Source organism: Triturus cristatus, chromosome 9 (assembly GCF_964204655.1).
Source record: "Triturus cristatus chromosome 9, aTriCri1.1, whole genome shotgun sequence".
NCBI classification, from domain to species: domain Eukaryota; kingdom Metazoa; phylum Chordata; class Amphibia; order Caudata; family Salamandridae; genus Triturus; species Triturus cristatus.
Genome location: NC_140592.1, coordinates 757,723,073 through 757,744,557, shown reverse-complemented (window position 1 = coordinate 757,744,557; position 21,485 = coordinate 757,723,073). Strand labels below are relative to the sequence as shown.

The 21,485-nt window shown below is 46.0% G+C and overlaps 1 protein-coding gene across 1 annotated transcript in view; it reads left to right on the top strand.

The window, feature by feature from the left end:
* The window catches only part of EML3 (EMAP like 3), a 349,814-nt gene extending 332,964 nt beyond the window's left edge, over positions 1–16,850 (top strand). Inside the window, exons 21-24 of the mRNA XM_085626072.1 lie at positions 7,608–7,695; positions 9,249–9,347; positions 14,598–14,728; positions 15,346–16,850. Of these exons, the coding sequence (XP_085482198.1) occupies positions 7,608–7,695; positions 9,249–9,347; positions 14,598–14,728; positions 15,346–15,534 (507 nt within the window). The 3' untranslated portion in view covers positions 15,535–16,850. The remainder of the gene's footprint in view (positions 1–7,607; positions 7,696–9,248; positions 9,348–14,597; positions 14,729–15,345) is intronic.
* Positions 16,851–21,485: the final 4,635 nt, after the last annotated feature.

Sequence of the window (21,485 nt, the reverse complement as noted above, 5' to 3'; positions counted from 1 at the left end):
GCCCATAACTAGAGTGAAACCGGTCCTAGGATGCTTGTGTTCCGGTTCAGGGAGGACCTGGCCAGGCGGTTCGGGCTGGACTCTTCCCATTGGAGCAGGGTGAAAACTGATTTGATATAGTTTGGTCCAAACTGAGGTGGTAGCATGGTCTGCAAAATAACGATGGATGCGGCCCGAGTGATTACCAGTGGCTGAGATTAATTCAAGCAATTCTATCCATCACTGTTTCGTATATTTATTGTTTCGCTCACTACTTGCTATGAGTCTATTTGACTGAGAATTAGATGTGTGTTTTTTATAAATTGTCCATTCATTTTGATTGTTTTTATAGGTTCATTAATGTCACTTTCCATGCTGACTTTATTGTCAAATTTGTCACATTTTGTCGTATCACGTAATCAAATATGCTAATTAGTTTTCACTCCTAAAAAAATTTAAAAACTTGAGAGCCCTGCCCTTACCGTTTCCTCTCATGAACTGGAACAAGTCTACAAATAAAATCTGTCTAGACACTCTTATGTACTAATGAAACCGTCTGCTGCTTATTTGCACGCTCACTTAAGTGTCTGGCTGCTTACTGAAGAACATTTAACATTAGTGACACACAGAATGTTAACTTGATTTTACAACATGAATCGCTTTTGAATTCACAATGTGTACAATTGTGCCATCTGGTGGCCAGCTGAGCTAACTTGACTGTTTTTTTTATTTAGAGCAGTAATAAAGAGGAAACAAATTTAGTCACCACAGACTGTAATGGATCTCAGGATGTCTTTTATCATTGTAGTCAAAACAGATCTTATTAAGTTGTGATTATCTACTTGTGATTATCTACCTTCCACGGTGTAGGAAACACAGTGGATCACTCTCGTTCCTGCAACGGGCTGATTGTAAGGTACATTCTAAGAGAATGGAAACCCTAAAGTCTGAAATTGGTTGCTTTCTCCAGATCAAAAGATCACTCCTGTGAGGCTTGTTGGGAGCTCATCCCCCAAATCCTCCATCTCCAGAGCTTGCAGCATTTAGGAAGGAATGCACATAGGGAAATGAGGGGTTTGATTACTGTGTTAATTGCTAAAGTCAAAGTCAAGACCATATTTCTCTTTTTTGCAATCAACGTGGTAGAATATTGGTTAAGTACCTATTATTTAGCCGCAACAATGCTATAGTACGGACTATGTGAGACTAAACTACAGTGTTTTGATCATACGTGACATATATGGCTTATTGAAAAAAAAATTCAAACACAAAGTTAAGACCTTTGACGGCTTAGAGAGCAGCTCAAAGGCCCAACTTCCCTCCCCAGAAATAGAGCCACATCAAGCGACTACAAAATTGGCAACGAGAACTGAGGTGGTTCCTTAAAAAATGCTGTGCACATCGCCCCAAGCAAGCTCCTCCTTGCCATAAAATACAGTCTAGGATGGGATTATTGCCCAGTTTTGATAACTCTGTCAACACCAAAATTGCCAACGCTATTACATTGAAAGAATACACGGTGTAAACCTGCACTAGCGGTAGGGCATAGGCCGCTGGTGGTTCTGATCGCGCAATGCACATACACTCACTCAGTAACTGATAGTGCGCGATTGACCCTGAACAGTCGACATCCCATTAATTTATACCTAAAGTCCGTGCCTGGTTGTCAGGTTGCGTGGGGGTCAAGGGTTAAACATAAAAGAGCTTAGTGGCGCATCATATCCCATCCAACGATAGTTCGTGTTACAACTTTCTACGACTGTCTTGGGGGTGCACACAGTCTCTGAACTCTCGGCTGGGAGTTGGATTGGACTGTAGATTGTACTTGTGGTTTCTGGCTGTTCCCGAGGATGCCTCTGCCAGGGTAGGGCTCTCAGCAGCTTGTGTTCCCTTGGAAGCCGGGCTGGTTGAGGTGGGCGGAGCATGTTACACTCAGGCTTCCTCACTGGCAGGGATGGGCGAGGAGTTTACCGCACCTCACATCCATTCATCTGCATGGTAAGTCCAGCTGTTACAGCCGTCAGTCCTTTAGTTCAGTTTCCTGTGGCTTCTTAGCTCACCTACCTTCTTGAACCATGAAGCATTCCTAGCCACTTTTTTTTTGCCTTAGCGTGTTATTATCAAAGTCTATTTCATGGCGGTTACTGTCCACCAGCCTCTCTTGTATTGGGGTGCTGAATGTCCACCCTAGGTGTCGATCGCAGATCAGATCCTGGTCTCCTGGCATTATCTCGGGATTCCTGGCTCTCCTGTGATGGCTCAAGCTGTCATTGGTCTTCTTGTGCCAGTCTTGCGTGCCGTCTGGTTCGTATATCGGGGCTCGCTTCAGCGGGCTTGTGGGGACAGTGTCTCGGTCAGCCCTTTTCAGCATCAGTGCCCAGCGGGACCACCATGTGGTGCACTGAGGTGTGACCCTGTTTGTGTGCAAGACTCAATGTAGGCTCACCTCTGGATCTGTACCTTCCTCTACTGCCAGCTTTATTCAAAATGTGCATACATCGTTCAATGTCTCTATTGGCGTGAACAGCCTGTAGCGGATTCCCAAGTGTGCTAAGAACTCCTCGGTATTAGCCCCTGGGAGTGGGGTCCATTGCCAGTACCGATCTCCTCGAGGAGAGCAAATGTTACGAAGATCTTTTTCAGAAGGGGGCTGACTTTGCCAAACTCTGTTGTGTCTGTCAGTTCCACCAATGGGATATTAAGAGTTTCCACACAGAGGTGCTGGGATGACAATTTGGTGGCTGCGCTCAGTTTGTCCCTCACCCACCACAGCTGGGACAGTCATTAGTGGTCTGTGGATGGCCACTGGTTGGCGTTGCAGAGAAATGTCTTCCTCATTCCCCCTTAGAGGGTAGAGAGGGTCGTCCTGCTTTGTGGCCTCGCCGATCTCTTGTACAGTTAGGGCTTTTGACACACACTTGTGCGGTTATTGTGATAGGAAATTGGCGGGATTCTTCACCCCGAGACAGTAGATCATGGTGAACCAATATTGCTGCATTTGCACCACCCATCTCTCTGTCCGAGCTGATGGATGTGGGCCAGTGTCATCGTATAGCATGACTTATGGCTTGTGATCCGTGACCACTTTGAACTCCCTGCCACAGAGGTATATGTGAAAATCTTAGCATCCCCAATTGATGGCAAGTGCCTCGCACTTTATTTGGGCATAGCAAGTTTCTGTTGCTGTGACGGCAATGCTTGCAAAAGCAAGGGGAATCCAAGAGAAGGGTTCTTTCTCTTGCATGAGGATGCCCTGAGGACGACCCAGCTGGGGTAGACCATTAGTTCTGTCGCTTTTTCTAGTTCAAAGTAGTCCATTGTGGTGTCGGTCAGCAGCACCTGTTTGATTTTCTTGAATGCGGTCTCTTCCTTGGAACCCCAGACCCATTTGGTAGCTGTCTTCATCAGAGCCATGAGTGGTTCTGACAGCGTTGTTAGGTTGGGTAGAAAACACTCCTAGTAAGTGGCCATGCCCAGGAAGCTGCTCACCTCCATTGCGTTGCGGCGTGCAGGGCCTGCTGGATCACCCTGGACTTTCTGGGGTCTAACTTCAGCCCATCTGTGATAAAAACATAGCCAAAGAATTCAACCTGTGTCTCAAAGAATGAGCATTTGTTGTGATGCAGAGTAAGGCCATGGTCACTTAGCTGCTGCTCCTCAAGGGTGGTTATGATGATATCACCGCTGATGTTCATCACACCTTGCAAGCCGGTAAGAGTCTCCCAGATGGTGTTCTGAAGGACTTTGGCTGCTGACAATATCCCAAAATTGAGCCTCATGCACCATCTGAGACCCCTTATGAGTAAAAAATCTTTTACTATACCAGCTCTCCAGAGCAAGCAATAGCTAATGGTAGCCGGTGTTGAGGTCAAATTTAGAAAACGAATGGGCTCCCTTGAAATCCACAATTATATCATCCATGGTGGAAGTGACATGTCTCTCCCTCCTGCTTGAGCGGTAGGGGAGGCCTGTGTCACTGCACCTCCGGAACGCCCCATGTTGTTCTGGCTTCTCGAAGACCCCAAGGTGTTCAAGTTTCTCATGTTCCCATACCAGCAGAGGGGTGAGGTCCAATGGTACTCTCTGTTGTCGGTTTAATCGATTTGTCGATATTCGGTTTGATTGGTGCCCCCTTAAGGCACCCTAGCCCTTGAAATAACTGAGGTAATTGTTCCAGGATAAAATCCACTTGAAGGGCATGGGGGTACATGCAGAGGAGACTAGTTCAAGGTCTTCTGCAGTGTAGCATCCCCACAGTGTCTCTGTCCTTCCTTGGTGACAAGGAACTTGGCTGGGGTCTGTTTGTTGCCGCGTTGCACCATCACATCAATCACACCAGCCAGCGGGAGAGGACGTTGACTCACGTATTTATATATGTTAGTTTTGGTTGGTGACAGTGTCAGCCAGGGCTTCTGGTGGTTGTACTGTCTACGCTCATGACATTAACTGAGGCTCATATTTTGATGACTGCCATGACTGCGATGCCGGTCACGATCATTTTGCACCCTGGCAGCGGTTGCCTGTTGCCAGTCAGTTGCATGATAGGAGGAACACGTTCTCTTCTTTAGAAGTTTCAGCCACCCAGTGGGACCCCTTGTACTAGGTAGATTTCTGTAATTGAGGGTTAGATTGTGTATCACTGCCAAGGGTGCCAATCTCTCTCTTTCTCCTCGTCTTTGGTCTCCTCTCCGGCAGACACTGGCTAAGTGATTCATCTTGCCACAGGATAAGCAAATCTTGCCCTGAGTGGGACACTTCTTTGGCAGGTGTCCTTTCATGCCACAATTCATGCATCGAGGGTCAGAGTTGTGGTTACCTGCACTCCTGCTTCTGGGTGGGGGTTGGCTTCATATGGTGTTGACTGACTCGGTCTTGATCGGTTGAATTTTTCCCCATGTTTGGCAGGCTGAGGATGTCATCAGTGCTGCCTCCATCTCAACGGCTTGGGACGCGAACAGGTCATCGGACTGTGCCAAGGTGAGAATGTTCACTAGACTGATACAGGGTTGGCACAAGATGAGTTTCCTCAGTGCCACTGACTTGCAGCCTTGTATGATTTGGACCCTGACTTTTTTGGCCTGGCCATTCTCGGTGCACATGGTGCTCAAACATGTTCACAACGGGCAACACAGAGACCACCCCAGATGTGACTTTGTCCACATGGCATAATTCAAGGAATGCAGAAGAGGATATATTGCAGGAGAAGTGGCTTCTGCCAAAGACTTACATGATCATGTACACCTGCAACAAAAGCATTCTGTATGCAGCAAGTGATATGACACTTCCAATACTATTGGCACACAATCAGTTCAAACAGCTGGCTCCTGGATACAACCAAAACAGGTTTAGTTATTCCATTAAAACTATACCCCCTTCAAGGTGTGGGACGACGTGGTGCTCTGGGCTAAGCGGACTTCCTTCCCTTCCCCAGTGACCCCAATAGAGACCATCCCTGATTTCTTGCCAGGCATGTGGGGAAAGTGCTTCCACAGATGGCAGGATGGGACCGCAAGCGCATAGGTTGCCTGTTAACTACCTTGGCAACATTCCATTGAACTGTATGAAGGCAGATTATGGTCTGGAGGAGTTGAATCATATCCAAAACGTGCACATTCTGCACTGGGTGATGCACCCTTCTGTGAAACTCCAGTCTGAGCAGCCCCTCACGCCCTATGAGAGATGGGTATTCCTTAAGCGAGATGATAAGCGTCTCATCACAGAGATTGATGGGATGTTAGGTCAAGTGCCCATACAAGATAAAACAGCAGGCAGAAAAGATGGGAGGCGGAACTGGGCCAAGCACTTGCACCCAAAGAATGGACCGATATCTTTTAACATGCGAAGCACACAGCACACAATATGGCAAGTACGGAAGTGGCCTACAAAATAGCTTCATACTGGTGTATAACTCCTGCCTGCATTCAATAATGGTGTCCAGAGCAAACTGGGGAATGCTGGAGGGGTTGTAGTGGGAGGGCACCTTATTGCACCTACTTTGGTGCTGTCCAACGCGGGTCCGTTTCTGAGGGAGAATACTTGACAACATTGATAGGGCCTTTAACACACAGCTCCAGAGGTTCCCTGCATACACCATACTCAGGCTTCCTAATCCCTTGATATACTTTCTGGCTGAAGGGATGGCAGACTGCCCTATCCCTAGGCACTGCCTATCAGGATAAACTTTCATTATTGGGCTCTGACAGAATTCCTGATTATATGGCTTTGTTGCACAAATTGTGGTACATTTTAGGAATGGAAAAACTTTCCCTCACAGTAGAGTCTAAGCATGATACCAAGAACTGTGGGAGCCCTTTATTTACATTCTCTCTACTGAATTCAACACATTGAATTGCCCGACCTACCATAAACTGCTACACCTGATCCCACCATCGCAACCAAATTCAGAGATGACCTCTAGCGTCAAGCAGTATGGCACGAAGCCCAGGACATACTCTACAAGTAGACCGGGTGGGATTGCTGGATGGCAGGGGACCTGCTGTGCATTACTTCTTTGCAGGAGTGACAGGGGGTGAGGGGGGAGTTTTGTGGAGATAGAATTTAAGTTTTGTTCTTAGCTTACATTCCTATTGCGCTGCCGGCCCGTGGGTTTTAGGCGGACAGCTGTGTATGAAAATTGCCATAGCGTATATTTAACCCTAATAAACAGACTTGATCCCGAAAATGATACCCCTAGCCAAAACAACCCACAAAAATACCACACCCCATATCGCTGTGGCCATCCTACAAAAAGGAGCCTTCAAGCAGGGACACATGATGGAGCCTAAGAGCCCAGGAGGGAAGATCGGGTTATCCTTCATTGAGCTAGAGACTGCATTTCAGAGCGTGTTACCCTTGATTGTGACTGAGATCGCAGGACGTGAGAGCCTGTTACTTCTGGCCGGTCCTGAGACTGCAGGAGGTCAGAGTGTGTTACCTTTGATCGAGCCTCAGACCGCAGGTGGTGAGAGCACATCAACCTGGATTAAACCAGAGACGGAAGATCAGAGCGTGTTACCTTTGATTGAGTCTGAGAACACAATTCAGAGCGGGTTACTCTTATCCTGGATTGAGCATAAGGTTATTCGATGTGACATTGTTGTATCTATGATGGAGTGTGCCCCCTCATGATGTGAGGACCTGGTAGTCATTATAAAGCCTTAAGGTTTGGAAACTAAATGTTTGTTACCTATAGTATAGCTTGAGGCCCCAGGAAGCAAGGTCTTAATACCCATGATAGAACTTGATACCTTAGGAAATGAGGTCACAGTACTTAGGATGGAGTCTGGGACCCCGCAAATGTAGGAGCTTGGTCTCCATTACACAGCCTCATCTCCCTTGGAAGGGAGAGCCTAGTAACAATGATGGATCTGAGACCACACTATAGTGAAGGTCTGGTGCCCAAGTTAGAGCCTGAAGCTGACTGGACCTGAGGGCCAGAGACCCCTGACGGAGTCTGAGCCCCCAGGGTTTGAAGGCCTCTGGTCCATGATTGAATCTGATGTTCCTGGAAGTGAGGTCCTGGTTCCCTTGATAGATTCTTAGACCCCTGGTGTGTGAGGGCCTGATGGACCTGGCATGTCCTGGTCCCAAACAGATTCTCTGACCCCACTTCTCTTTGTAAATTTCAGGGACACTCCAGCTTCATCACTCACTTGGACTGGTCCAAGGACAGCAAGTTCATCATGTCCAACTCTGGGGACTACGAGATCCTGTACTGTGAGTATTGTTTACTTTGTCAGAGAGTGGATACTGTGAGATCCTGTAAAATGAATGTGTAACGCTGTTCAAATGGTAAAACGTGCACTTACTAATGCGGACAACATAATATATTAATACCTTTTGTTCTGACTCCAGTATCATTGACAAAAACAACAACTAAGTTTTTCCTAGTTTACCTTTGTAGGTTCTGGCAATGCAGAAATGTAGAATTAAGGGTTCATAATCTGGCAATTTATGACCCTGCCTAATGTTTTACAGTCCAGAGTAAATGAGATTGTATACTGCGAGTATGAAGGCAAAGTCTTTGGAGGGTGGATCATGTGGTTTTGAGATATACAGTGTAGTACTGTCTATGTGGGTGTAGTCAGGAAACACACCAAGGTACAGTCTTTAACTTTGGAGGAAAAATGGTACTCCCTCTTTTCACCAAAGGATTGCCACCTTTTCTGGCTGCCAATTTAAAGGCTGGACAGAGGCAAGGATCTAGCTGGTGTCAGGGTGGATTCTCCACCCCCTGCAAACCCACCTGTTTGCCCAATTTGAAAACCCATTGGCATTTCTCACCACCTGGGTTACAAAGAAGTAGACACTGAGGGAGGATGGAGGTTGGCCCAGTTACTTTGTTATAAATTACAGCGTCCCCTCCACCTGACCATCTCTGAGGATTTCACTGTGTTCAGATGGTTCCCCGGGGTTTCTTGAGGATTTAGGAGGAGATGACCTGACCTCTCACCCCAACCCTTAGGCAACCTAGATAAGCCCAATAATCATTATCCTTAGGGTGGACTACAATCTGGCTAGAGATCCCTTTGGCTTTACTGATGACAGAGAGATGCCTTACGACAGAGAGCTTTCCCAGTGATCCCCTTTAGCCAAGGGCACCTGTGCAACGCTAATACGAGACCGTACCTCTATTCCTTGGCCTGCTGTGTATGGAGCATAATACTAGGGATTTCCCAGGAGTGGAGAGAGACATCCTATTGTTCTGCCTGGCGAGCCTGCAAGGCTACCTGGCTGATTGGGACAGCAGTAGGGCAGTGGATGCATCTCCGTCCTTATGTCCGCTACTCCCATTCCATTTCCTGACCACAACCCTGCTGCTTTCAAATTTGGGAGGTAGTCCTGCTGGAGGCCATGCCAGTAAAATGAAAGAGTAGTGTTCAGTGTAGACCTGGGAGGAGGCAATTCTTCCACAAAAGAATAGCCAAAGGCCTAACTTGGCTTCTCAAAGCAAAAGACACACATTGCTACATCCAATGAACCTTCTTTGACCTTTTCACATTCCGTTCCTTCTCTCGTCCTCCTGCACTCCCATTCTGTTGGTTTCTGTGCCCTTTCTCTGCTTTTGTTTTCCATGTCCATTTTTGTGGCCTTCATTTATATTTGTTGTTTCTCCCTGCTTCATCATCTAGCATCTAACTTCCCCCTTAGCTACACTTTGCCTATGCTTTTGGCCTCTTATCTGCCCTAGCCGATCAGTGCTGTCTAATACCTTTCCACAAAAGCCTCATTGTATCCTCTTAGCCCCATATAACTTGTTTGCTTTGCAGGGGATGTGGCAGGAGGCTGCAAGCTCCTGAGGAACCGCTTTGACAGTCGTGATCGGGAATGGGCAACGTACACCTGCGTGCTGGGTTTCCACGTCTTTGGTGAGTCTAGTATGGGTCTGAAGGGCATCATTAAGGCAGCTTCACACAGAGCAAAGACATACAGGTCCTGAAAAGGCAGTGCCACCAAACATCATTGCTGTGCATATCATACTTTGTATAGTGCACACAGATGAGTGCAGTGGGACATTTTGAAGAATACTAACCTTGCCTTGTTTTTTATGCACTGTGGCAGCCCCCTTTTGGGACACTATCTGAGAAGAAAATGTACAGAAGGCGCACGAGGCAGAATTCATCGGACGTCCATTTTTATTCATCACTCCTCAGATATGTTAGGCTCCCAGCTCCCCTGAATCCTGTAAGCAGAAAAAAGCACCCTTTAATGAAACGTGCATCCTTCCATTTGTAATCAATGTCTTAGGTCCCCACTCTACCTGCTGCTGCTCTATGCAGCAGAGTTTAGCTGTAGTCGTACAACTCACCCTTCCATTTCTTCTACACCCTCTCTTCTGGTGGACTATACATCTGCTTTGATGGTTGGAAGTGGGTGGGTGGAAGGGGAAGTCCTGTAAGGAAGAAGGCAAACCTTGCACTTTCCTTGTTTGGAGAAGCCCAAATCATTGCTGAAATGTGGTCCTGAGACAATGAGGTGCCAAAGAGAACAAGAAACCAATCAGTGTTACCATTGCATGTGAAAATGGCAGCTATTGCGAGCTTAGTGGCTAATTTGTTTAGAGTCAAACTGCAGGGGCTGTAGCGACTGGGCTGGAGTGTGCACAGAGCAAACAGTTTTTTTAGAGAAGTGCATAAAAGTCTGCAAACTGAACCTATAATTGTGTATAATCCACCAGACACCACCCTAAGAGACGGTGACAAGTTTGCACAGGCAAATGTTCCTATCTGGTGGCAGGGACTCACACTTTGCCAGATGCACTCACTGTCAGCTGGATGACCTTTGACCTCAAACCCTCTGGTAAACATGACCCTGGAAACACCTCTTTATGTTCCCTCAATGGACGCTGGAACTGGTCACACTCATTCGTTGTGGTTATCTCGCTACACTTCCAGCTGTTGAACTGTACTTTCTTCCCTTTTGATTGTTAAAATGGCATAATCATTCAGACATGTTTAAGATTAAATTATATAATTTATCTCCAAATTGGTGACCTTGAATTTTAAAATAGATGCAAACATTATCAAAGCTTAGCACTGTGTAAACTCCTCAGATAAACACACTGTCCAGTTCAACAAGAGACTCTTTTCATTCTGTGGACTTCTATTAAGCTCTCCAAATCCCAGGGCGACCAGATCTAAAGATTTCCCAGAACATGGCTAGGGTTCAACCTCAGCTTTCTAAAATCAGTGACTTGTTTTTCCATGATCCGCTGATCATTTATTTACTTGAACGATTAGTAATTTCCTGGCTTCGGAAGTCTTTCTCTCTTCCTGTAGGGAAGCAGATCCTAATCTACACAAACAATACCACAGGCATGTTTGATATTAAAAAGCAGCGCTGCCCTCTCTCGAAAGATCTGTGTCACTGGGTCAATGAAAGAGAGTGACCGTTTGGGGTATTTCCGATTCCGTGACCCCATTTATGGTGGAAGCCCAACCAAGAGCTTGATAGACTCAGCTGGGTTTATTCTTTGCCACAAAAGATGTCCCTTCTTCCAGGTCTAACATCTTTTGTCTTCTTCCTTTTTAGGCCTCCATTATAGAGGTTTTTTTTCATCAAAGATAAACACAGCATTTCACGGATAGGCAGAGATTTGGCTTCATGGAGGGCAGCCTCCCACTTCAGTGCAGGCAGGAGTTTGTTTTTGTTCACTTTTTATTTCTTTGTAGACCCCCGTGCCAATCCCCACAAAGAAAGTTCTTAGTTCTTCCCTTTTCTCAATCACCACATGTTAATGCTTCCTGTCTGAACCTACAATTACCAATGTTTACACCTTTCCAGGAGCATCTTCCTCTTGCCCATATATAGAAAGCAGTGTGATAGTTTATGTTGTAGTTTCTTATTCCAGGCCTGGGAGAGGAATGTTGTTTCATTACATCAGCCAGTAGATAGTATGATAAAAAGTTGCTTATATGGTGGGCAACCTTTCCAGAGCAAGAAGCCCTTATTTTCTTCGTTTGGAACTTAGAAGGACACTCTGGATCAATATTTCTAGTTTCAGAACAGAGTTGTTCTGAAGCATTTGTATTATCTCCTCTATTTGTTTCCTCTTTTCAAGCAGCATCATGCTGAATGAAATGTACATATTGTGTTTTAATACTGTTGTCTATAAGCACTTTTGTGCCCATGGACTGCAGTGAGAATAGTGACATGAAATACATACACTTTAGTTGCAGTTGTCTGCTCACATAATTAGCAAGCTGCATGTTTTATCAGCAGTTCACAAAAGTACAAGTGATACTGATGGAATTCCCTTTTTTGTGCAAAGGTGGCTACAGATTTCTACCTAAAGCATGTCATTTGGTTACCACCCTTCATTCTATATCCTTTGGCTGAAGCTGAGAGAATCACCAACAATCCAAATGCCTACAGAGCAGCCACTTTGCATTTTGGATTATATGAATGCCTTTTGGTCATCTCAAAAAAATCTTGTGGTCATCTCAAGTAAAACTCTTGTTAACTACGCGTCTTCTGTGGTAGACAAAGAGGTGGCTCCTGTGGGCTTGAGTTCTGTATGCTTGGGACATTTAATTTATAGGATCCATCTACAGCCATGACTTCTCAGTCCTGTGATCGCGGCAAAATCTTCATCAGTAGATGTGTTAGTAACAGCATTAAGTACGTTTAATTACTATTGTAAGGTTTTCCGGGGTACTGTTGCATAGTAGGAGCCCCGAGACCTTGAAAAGAATAGTTGGCTGGTTGACTTGGAAAGGTTTGTGAACATCAGAGCTGAAAATACTACTACTCCCAATTCCCTGATCGATTACTAAATGATTGGCAAAAATCTGAAAACTGATAAAGTTTTAATAACCGAGATGATATACTTCTTGGCCACAACGCCCCTTTATAATGTCTCATCAGGATTACATATAATATTGCATTGTTGCCTCTGGTTTCAAGTACCATTGATGGATCTAACTCTTCTAACTACTAGTCATGACTGTCGCAGCCTCCTGCAGGCAAGCACCCCAAGACAAAACAACTATTCCTCCAATCTACTTGTGTGGCAGTGGTGGCTGATGACAGACACAGTGCTATCCCCAAGAGTAAGGTGGTATACCTACCCTTTACATAACTCTCATGATTGACAAAACTGGAGACAAATTGCACAGCTTCCCTCAGTAGTTGCCTTGAACCTGCCACATGCGCTGTCCCTTCTATTTATCTCCCAAGTACCAGTGCGCTACAGTCAGTCAAAATATGCCTGTTTCCATCAGGGTGTGGTTTGTTCGGTAATTAAGTCCCTAAAACATAAGAGTCTTCTATCAGACCTCTCTGTCTCAAGTAATCTGAGAACCCAACTGTATGTTTATTGAAGTTTGGAATAATTTGTGTCTCCTATACTTGACCATCTTTGGCAACCAATGATTATTCCACAGCATCTACTCTAACACAGTGGTTTTGTTGTTCACTAAGCATTGGCAGAGTCAAACTGCCTACTCAATTTACAGAATTCATGCCTGTGCACGCAATTCTACTTGATTTCACCTGGTCGTGCACAGGAATGTCTTCCAGTTTCTGTAAGATTTCATTGTGGAGAAGAGCAAATCCCATCTGGAGTCCCCTTATTGAAGATGTGGATGGTTTTCTTTCATCTTTGTTCTCACCTCCTGAACTGTGGCCCCAGAGCTGGCCTGTCATCCTGGTTTGTTAAGTTGCACCAGAAGACAATCGATAAAAGCATCTTTATTCGGCAGGAAAGCAGTTTCAAATACATGCAGAGAAGACAAAAAATGAACATCAACGGCGACCAGCATATATCGTATAGAATATAAGTAAACGCATGGCATACATAATAAATAGTCTAAAAAAAAGCACATGAGTTTAGTCAAACTGCATAGCGCTTCTTGAAGGTACGGCTGCCTTAAGAAACAAACTTATATGCAACAGGTTTCATTGTCCATAATTCGTAAAAACACCTAATTTCTGAGCCTTAAAAAAGGTGCTAAATACATTCTCATAAATAATTGGTAATACCCACAGAAGAAAGTAAAGTAAACCATAGTTTGCTTAGATTCATTGTTGCACGGGCAAACTCGTGAGCTCAGATTGTACTGGAAGCCTCGCAGGAAGCAAACGGAGTATTTCAAGGTCCCTGCTCTAAATTGAAATAAGTGAGCGCATCCAACTAGTATTCATAAGGTATTTGAAGAAATGAGAAGGCAGCCAGGTTATGAGAGACTGCACTACCTAGGTCAGTCACATTCGGTGCCAATATTGCCCACCTCAAATGATCAGCTGCCACTTGACCACAAATATAAACATGCACATGGGGGGATGAGAGGCAATATAATTAGTAAACAGTTCGAAGCAAGGTAAGCAGTGTACATGAACAATCCGTATTCTTTAGTTTGTAGCCGTTGTCTTTTATTTCAAGAGCGGTTAGTTTGCATCAACAATGACAGCCAACGCGTTTCGCCCAAACAAAGGGCTTCTTCATGGCAAAGAGTAGTGCCGGATAGGTGGTGCCTGGTCAGGCCCCCGACAAGCCGTAGTCAGTGAAATGTGTCCGTGTTGGGACGAATTATGGGGCCTCAGGCTCAGTGGTCCACCTGTTTAGGACTTGGTTAGCGCAAAGGGAATGTATCATCAGTAGTGATTTGTCAACGTTTCTAGTGTCCAGTAGCTCGAGCCGTGTCCAGCAGGCATCCAGGTCTCTACGGGATAACCAAGGTAATCAGTTGGCACAGCACCAAGATTTGCAAGTATGTAATCCCGAATACTGAGTTTTTGTGATTCCTCATGCAAACTGATACCTTGCAATTTTTCTAACAACAGGGCCTGTGCTTGCTTTCTGACTCAGAAACAGCAAACCTTACACATATCTCTTCCCAGTGATTTTTTCCGTAGGAAAACCAGGGATTAGAAAACCTTTGTCACAGTAGTCAAGGGGGATCCTATTTCCATTGAGGTCTTTGCCCGACGGGAGGCAAAATGGGTGGAGTATGCCAAGTGAAAGAGTCTGTCCATCGTGCTTCAAATTGTGGTGGGCAAGTTTTCCGTCTTTAGGCCACCAAGGCTTCTGCCCCTCCTTCATCAGGCTGAATCCTGTCCCCTTCTTGCAAAGTGCCCATGAAATTTCCATACTAACATTTCTTTCCATCCTCTTGCAGGTGTGTGGCCTGATGGTTCTGATGGCACAGACATCAATTCTCTCTGCCGTTCTCACAATGAACGAACAGTTGCCGTGGCCGACGACTTCTGCAAAGTTCACTTATTCCAGTACCCTTGCTCAAAGCCCAAGGTGGGTAAATGGGGAGTGGGGATAAGAAAGGTTGGGGGAAAAGCAAGAGGAAAGACTGTGGAAAGAGAGGAGAGGGAAGGGTAGTGATGTGGACAGAGAGGGGGAAGGTGTTGAGAGGATGAAGAGGAGAGTTCATGGTACACAATATGAAAATGGAAAAGTTATACGTGGAGTCTCACTGTCTAGATTTGATGGAATCAGGAAACAACCTTTTGTATCCAGATTCACAGAAGAGCTTCACTGAGTTTCCTGGATATTCGGCATTACTGAGCGTCACCAAATTGCCTCTACCTGCATAAGGCATTGTACCCAGTGCAAAGGTGAATTATCTAGGATTGGTGGAAAGGGTCGCTTAAAGAGTACTGACTAACGGTGATTATATCAAATTTTAGATATACTTCAAATCACAGTCTCTTACAAAAACACAGAAATATAAAATAGTCAGACTACAGTCATTTCAGTATAAATTATTTGGTCCTCTGCCCCTTGCACTTCTTAGTTTATGGAAGGAGGTATAACATGATTGTCACCAACACTTCTCTATCTGACAGCTTTAGTAGTCACATTGGTTTACAAGTTAACCCTTTTATTAACATATTTCTCTTCCTCACTCACAGGCCCCGAGCCATGTTTATGGGGGACATGGAAGCCATGTAACCAATGTACGCTTCACCCATGATGATCGCCATCTGATCTCTATGGGTGGGAAGGACACCAGCATCTTTCAGTGGCGATTGCGGGGTGGCAATCTTCTCCGCAGTCATTCAGCTTCATCCAGCTCTCTGGATGTTACACATGACCCCTGAACTCCAGTGCCGCTGATGTAACCAGAGAAGGAAAGTCCATAGTCAACAGGAGAGCCTCCATGATGAGCCAAGGGGATATCCGTTGTTTCCGCTTGAGCACCTGCTAGCAACACACATCTCTGTCATTTGAGTAAAGGGTGGATTAAAAGTCCCTCGCTTAAGGGTGTGAAAAAGATGATGGTGAGGAATAAGGAACTTTCAGAAGAATTCATGTGGGTGGAAGGTGCAGCTTGTGCATTAAATTCTAGACTGTTTTCAAAAGGAAGAATGTGATGTGATTCGCTTCTGAGAATTAGGATCTCTGTGAATATTTTTTCCACGAGGAAGAGACATTGTGGCTTTGTGTAGGAAGTTTTATTATGCAGCGTATGTCAAACACACTGTAAGCCTTTGCACAACACGGACAAGCATGAGCCGCAGAAGTTATATAATTGACCAAGTACAAGGAACAATTGCCTTAGGACACCTATGTCGGGCCCTGAGGAAGGGACCTTACATGTCCACTGCAGAAAACACTGGTGGTCTGGTAGTGAAATACGATTACTGAGCATCAAGACCCAAAAGTCCTATTGCCGAGCAAGAGCCGTGTTCAATTCTAACAACAAGATCCAGGAAATGTATTTAATGCAGTACCTGATCATTGAAGACCGGGCAGGGGTACCTGATCATTGAAGACCTTGGCAACACAACCTTAGTGTTGAAAATTGAACCATGGACTGACATCACAAGCTCCGAATTTGATAATGAAAATAAAGAAGCAACATCACATGTCTATGTAAGATACTGAAAACTAGGAAGTGACATCACATGTTCAGTGGTGGATATTGAAACCACAGATGTGCATCACAGGTTCTATATCCGGTATTGATACAAAGAATTAACATCACTGATCAGCATAAACATAATGAAAATCTGATTAAGTTTTCTGTGCCAAATACTGGAATACAGGAAGTGATATGAAATGATCTGTGATGGATAAAACAGGAAGTGACATAAAATGTTCTAGAACATTTCCTGAAGTACAAGAAGTGATATATTCTGTGACAAATAATGACATTAAGTAAATTCAAAGCTGGATTTCACAAGACTTTAACAGCTCTAAAATCTAGGAAGTGACATTAGATATTATGTGACAGGCACTGAAGATCAGCAAGTATCAGATGTTGTGTTGGATGTAGTGCTTGCCTTTGAATGCCTCTACATGTTTGTTTATGTAGAAATGCTTAGTGTTCTATAATGCCTGTCATGCTTTGTTTTAACCAGTAAGCACTATGCTTTTCTCATGGGGCAAATAAAAGACGTCTTAACTGCTGAAACAGTTTTTCCTAGTGTCCTGAGTTTATATATTGACTTCTTTCTCCCTTCCGCTGTGTCCAGGCCTTTTGATTTCCTCGCTACCTTTTAGACTCGTATTGCTTTTGGTTATAGCCTGTAGTCGCGGTGATCTTTTCCTCTTTGCTTCACATTCCTGGCCTTTCCCCTTTGCCACTGGGTTGAGAAGTGCAAACTTTTTAGGTCTCGGCTAGCGAAGGCTGCGCTTGCGCAGTCTCGCTCGCGAGATTTAATGACTTGGAGTAGTGGGGCTTGAACCCGCCCCTCTTCTCTCCTCTTCTCCATTGGCTGTCCTCTTAAATGCTGGGCAGCCATTGGAGAAGAGCTTTGTCTCTCCAAACAAGCCCTGTCTTTTCGGATTCGTGGGCGTATTTTTTCGATTCTTTCTCTCCTCTGGAATGTAAACATTCCAGCCAATGGCAAGAGGAGAGAAAGAAAAACACGCCCCCGAATCCGAAAACGCAGCGCAGCACGGACCGCTCTCTCCGCGTGCCCACCGTTTCCTGCTACACTTTCCACTACTGGCCCAGCGCCTCGGGACAAACTATCAGTCTGAGTCTCAGGAAACAAACTATAAATACGTTCCTCTCTGCGTGGGCCCTCCTTTCGGTGCCTGTATTTTCCGGCGTCTATTTCGGGGCTCGTATTGATCTGATTTTGAGAGAGAGTGGAACAATGAGTCACTCCGGAGGGAGGTGCTCATACTTGATTAGGAAATCCCCCGGAGCCGCCAGCAGGCTGTCAGTTTCTGCCGCCCACTGCCGGTGGGAGAACAGACCTGAAATCACGAGTTCGCAGCCCCCTCTGTTGCAGCGATACACACACACAGCCGCTTCCGCTGCCACACAGCCCCCTCTGGTGTCATGATCCACACACACCCTCGCCGCTGCAGCCGTACACACATCCCCTCACCCCAGCTGCTGTAGCCCACACAACCTACCAAGTTGCCATGATCCACCACGCGCTTCTCAGACCCCTCTTCGGCACTGGTTCGCACATATTCCTCCTCTCCCTGTTTCCCACACAGCCCCATGGGATGCTCTGAGCCACGCGGAGACTGTCTGCACAGAGTGGGCGCGTGGCAGTGTTATTGTTCAGGTAGCTGCCACTTGGCACGGCAGCTGTGTGCGGTGTGATCGCGGGGGCAGTGCCTCAGGGCCGCAGAGCTGCTTAAGGGATGCTTTTCTTCTGCCTTTCCTGAGAAGGTACCTGCTGAAGTTGCTACACTGTTGACTCCATAACCAGAGCCTGTTTAAGCCTTTGCTCCCAGCGCCTGACCAGCATTGCAACAGTTTAATCCCAAACATATCTCATTGCCTGTCGCTCTCAACCCCCTTTCTGTAAAAGTTAGCAGTGCTTCAAAACAGGCTAGCTGCGTCAATGATGGACGGGTGTAGCATGGGGTAACTATGTCAATGTTATTCGAAAATCTGTGTGCCTTAAAAATATATATATTCATAGTTATAGGTGTGTGTGTCGTTGCAGCAGAGGGTCCTGGTTGATGTCTTTCTTATGGGGATAAACTCAGTGAATGGTGTCACACTCAGATCCCAGTGGTGGAACAAAATGGAACAATGCCCGGGTGAAGTCCGTTTGCCACCCGGCTCTCTTACCCTCTCACATCCCGGAAACACACATACGCATCATATTTCAACACAGAGAGGTTGGAGTGAAATGGCATTGGTGACGACTATATATGGATCATGGTTTAGGGTTATTGTTTCCCTGCCCAGAGAGTGCAGAACCCTATGATTCTCTGAAGTCTTTGCACCTACATGAAGTGGTACATCTCTCTGACTTCATTTGAACTGGTGGAATCTGATTGGCTGATGATCCCAGCCCGAGCCCCGGGTTTGGTCGCTCTAGATCCCCTGCAGCGGCTTCTGAAAACTTTCCCTATGCTGCTCGTGCGTCGACGCTTCTGCTGCTGCTGTGGGCTCCGTCGACCCCGTCGCCTCTCGGCTGCTCTGAGCACCTCATCTGGTCTCCCAGCTCTGCTCTGCTGGCTGCGGCACTGATCTGCACTCCTCTGATCTCTACTCTTCTCCTCCGCTGCCTCTGTGTTCTGATCTGTGCTCCTCTCGTCTCTTCTCCTCTGTTGCCTCTGTGCTCTGATCTCTTCTCCTCCGCTGCTTCTGTGTTCTGATCTGGGCTCCTCTGATCTCCACTCTGCTCTTCTGCCTCTTTGCTCTGATCTGCGTTACTCTCATCTCTTCCCCTCTGTGCTCTGATCTGCACTCATCTGACCTCTTCTCCTCTGCTGCGTCTCTTCCTCGCTGCTCTGCACTCCTCGGATCTCTCCTCCTCTGTTGCCTCTGTGCTCTGATCTGGGCTCCTCTGTGCTCTGATCTGGGCTCCTCTGATCTCTTCTCCTCTGCTGCCTCTGTGCTCTGATCTGGGCTCCTCTGATCTCCAATCTGCTCTTCTGCCTCTTTGCTCTGATCTGCGTTACTCTCATCTCTTCCCCTCTGTGCTCTGATCTGCACTCATCTGACCTCTTCTCCTCTGCTGCGTCTCTTCCTTGCTGCTCTGCTCTGCACTCCTCGGATCTCTCCTCCTCTGTTGCCTCTGTGCTCTGATCTGGGCTCCTCTGTGCTCTGATCTGGGCTCCTCTGATCTCTTCTCTGCTGCCTGGTCTCCTCTCTGCTCTGACTTCTTCTCTGGCTTTCTGATCTCTTCTCAACTGATGTCTGATCTCTTCTCCGCTGTGACCTGCTCTCCTCTGACCTCTTCTCTCTCTGCTCGTTTGATCTCTACTCATCCTCCCCCTGGTCTCCTCTGCCAAATCTTAACAAGTGATATCTGAAATGTGGCGTCATAATGCTTGGAAGTTAGGTTAGTGGTCAAATGCACACTTAGTATATGTGTCTGCAGTGGATAAAGTGGCTGTTCGTGTGTTCATCACATTGCAGTTCACCTATGCACATCTTCCCGACTGTAGCAAGGTATTAACATCAGCACCACATCCAGGCGCACAGCAGTCTCAAATGCAGCAATAATTTGCCTCGTATTATTTTTTGCGGAAAAAGAGAATAATTTACTGTAAAGTGTGGGTTGTAGTTGAAGGCAGTGTGAGTTTTTCTCAGTGGGACAGTATGGTGTTCAGTGGGGGAGACGATGTGGCACTATGACCAGAGCTGCTGAATTTGGAACTGGGGAACAACGTTCAGCCTTAATAACCAGTCCACCAGACGACTCTCCAGTGAGAGCACAATCCCATGCTAGACCTTAGAAGGCTTCGCAAGACCTTAGAAGCGCTGGTGTCTTAGCACCAGCAGGTGGACCCTAGCACTGGCAAGTCTGAGTTAACCTTCAAGGTTTGTCCACCACAATCCATACTGAAGTTCACCTCCAGTCTTGCTAGCAGGCCTATGAAGCAGCACAGCCAAGAACAACAGTGACTCTGTCACTGAGGTCACAGGACCCTTGAGAAGGGCCAGCTCTAGGGCAGTGCAACCAGTGTGACCGGGCGCTGACTTTGGGTGGAGGCATTATGTTTGTAAGTAAATTAAGGTTTTAAAAGCGCTTGCTGCCTCCTTCCTGGCCTCCAGCAATTTTCGGCAACAATAAAAATGTCATGATGACTCTGGGGTTTAATGTTCTTCCTAGAGAGAGATCGGAGTTTTGTCTAGTGGAAGTTTTGACTCCTGGAAAGGTAGCACATAGGGTTAATGTGCCTGCAGCAAAGAACATGTACCATGCAGTTCACAAAGTGCACATAATGTAAATAGGTCAGTGGGCTTCTGCGTGTGTGTGTGTAGGTGGCTCTGTGGGTGGCTCTATTTGTGTGTGGGTTGCTCTATGTGAGTGGCTCTGTGGGTGGCTCTGTGTGTGTGGGTGGCTTTGTGTGTGTGGCTCTGTGTGTGGCTGCAAATGCAATAAATCTCGCATTTGAGAGTGATTAAGCTATTGACATTGTAAATAACAATGCCGTTTCTTTAAATGTTTTAAAAACAAAAACATAAACAAAAATAATGTCATGAGCAATGCCAATAGCTCTAACTTTAACAATGCCGGGACCGTTGCATTGTAAATGCTTGTTCTTAGTTGACAGCTGCCACTACTGCTGAATGCCATAGTTGTCAAATACTAAGGCTGCCTAGCCTTGGTTCTTCCTCCGTACACCTCTTTCCTCCACCAATCTCCGCTTCCTATAATTTGATCTCACTCTTGCAGCTGTTTTTCTTCTAAGCTTTCTTCATTTGTCACTCTTTTCCTATCTCTCTCTTTCTTTCTCCTTTTTCTCTCTCCTGCTCTGGGTCAAATTCTGTTGATGAAAAATAATTAATAGTTTCCAAAATCGAGTGCCTGCGCCAACCACCTGCAACGGATGCGGTGTAACGACCAGAGCTGCCGAATTCGGAGCAGGGGAACCAGGTTCGAGTCTCGACTCAACAACCTGTGATTGTGGGCAAATCACTTAATCTCCCCGCGCCTACCAAAAATGAATGTGTCCTTCTATAACATAACTGGTGTTCGTGTAAGGTGCTCCAATACCTTCGAGTCGAGTTTGCGCTATATAAAACTGCAAAAATAAAAACTGGCTCAAATTAATCACTGGTACCTGTGCTATGGAATGTGTTGCAGCTGTAATCCTCTTCTTGTTGTGCATTGTTCCA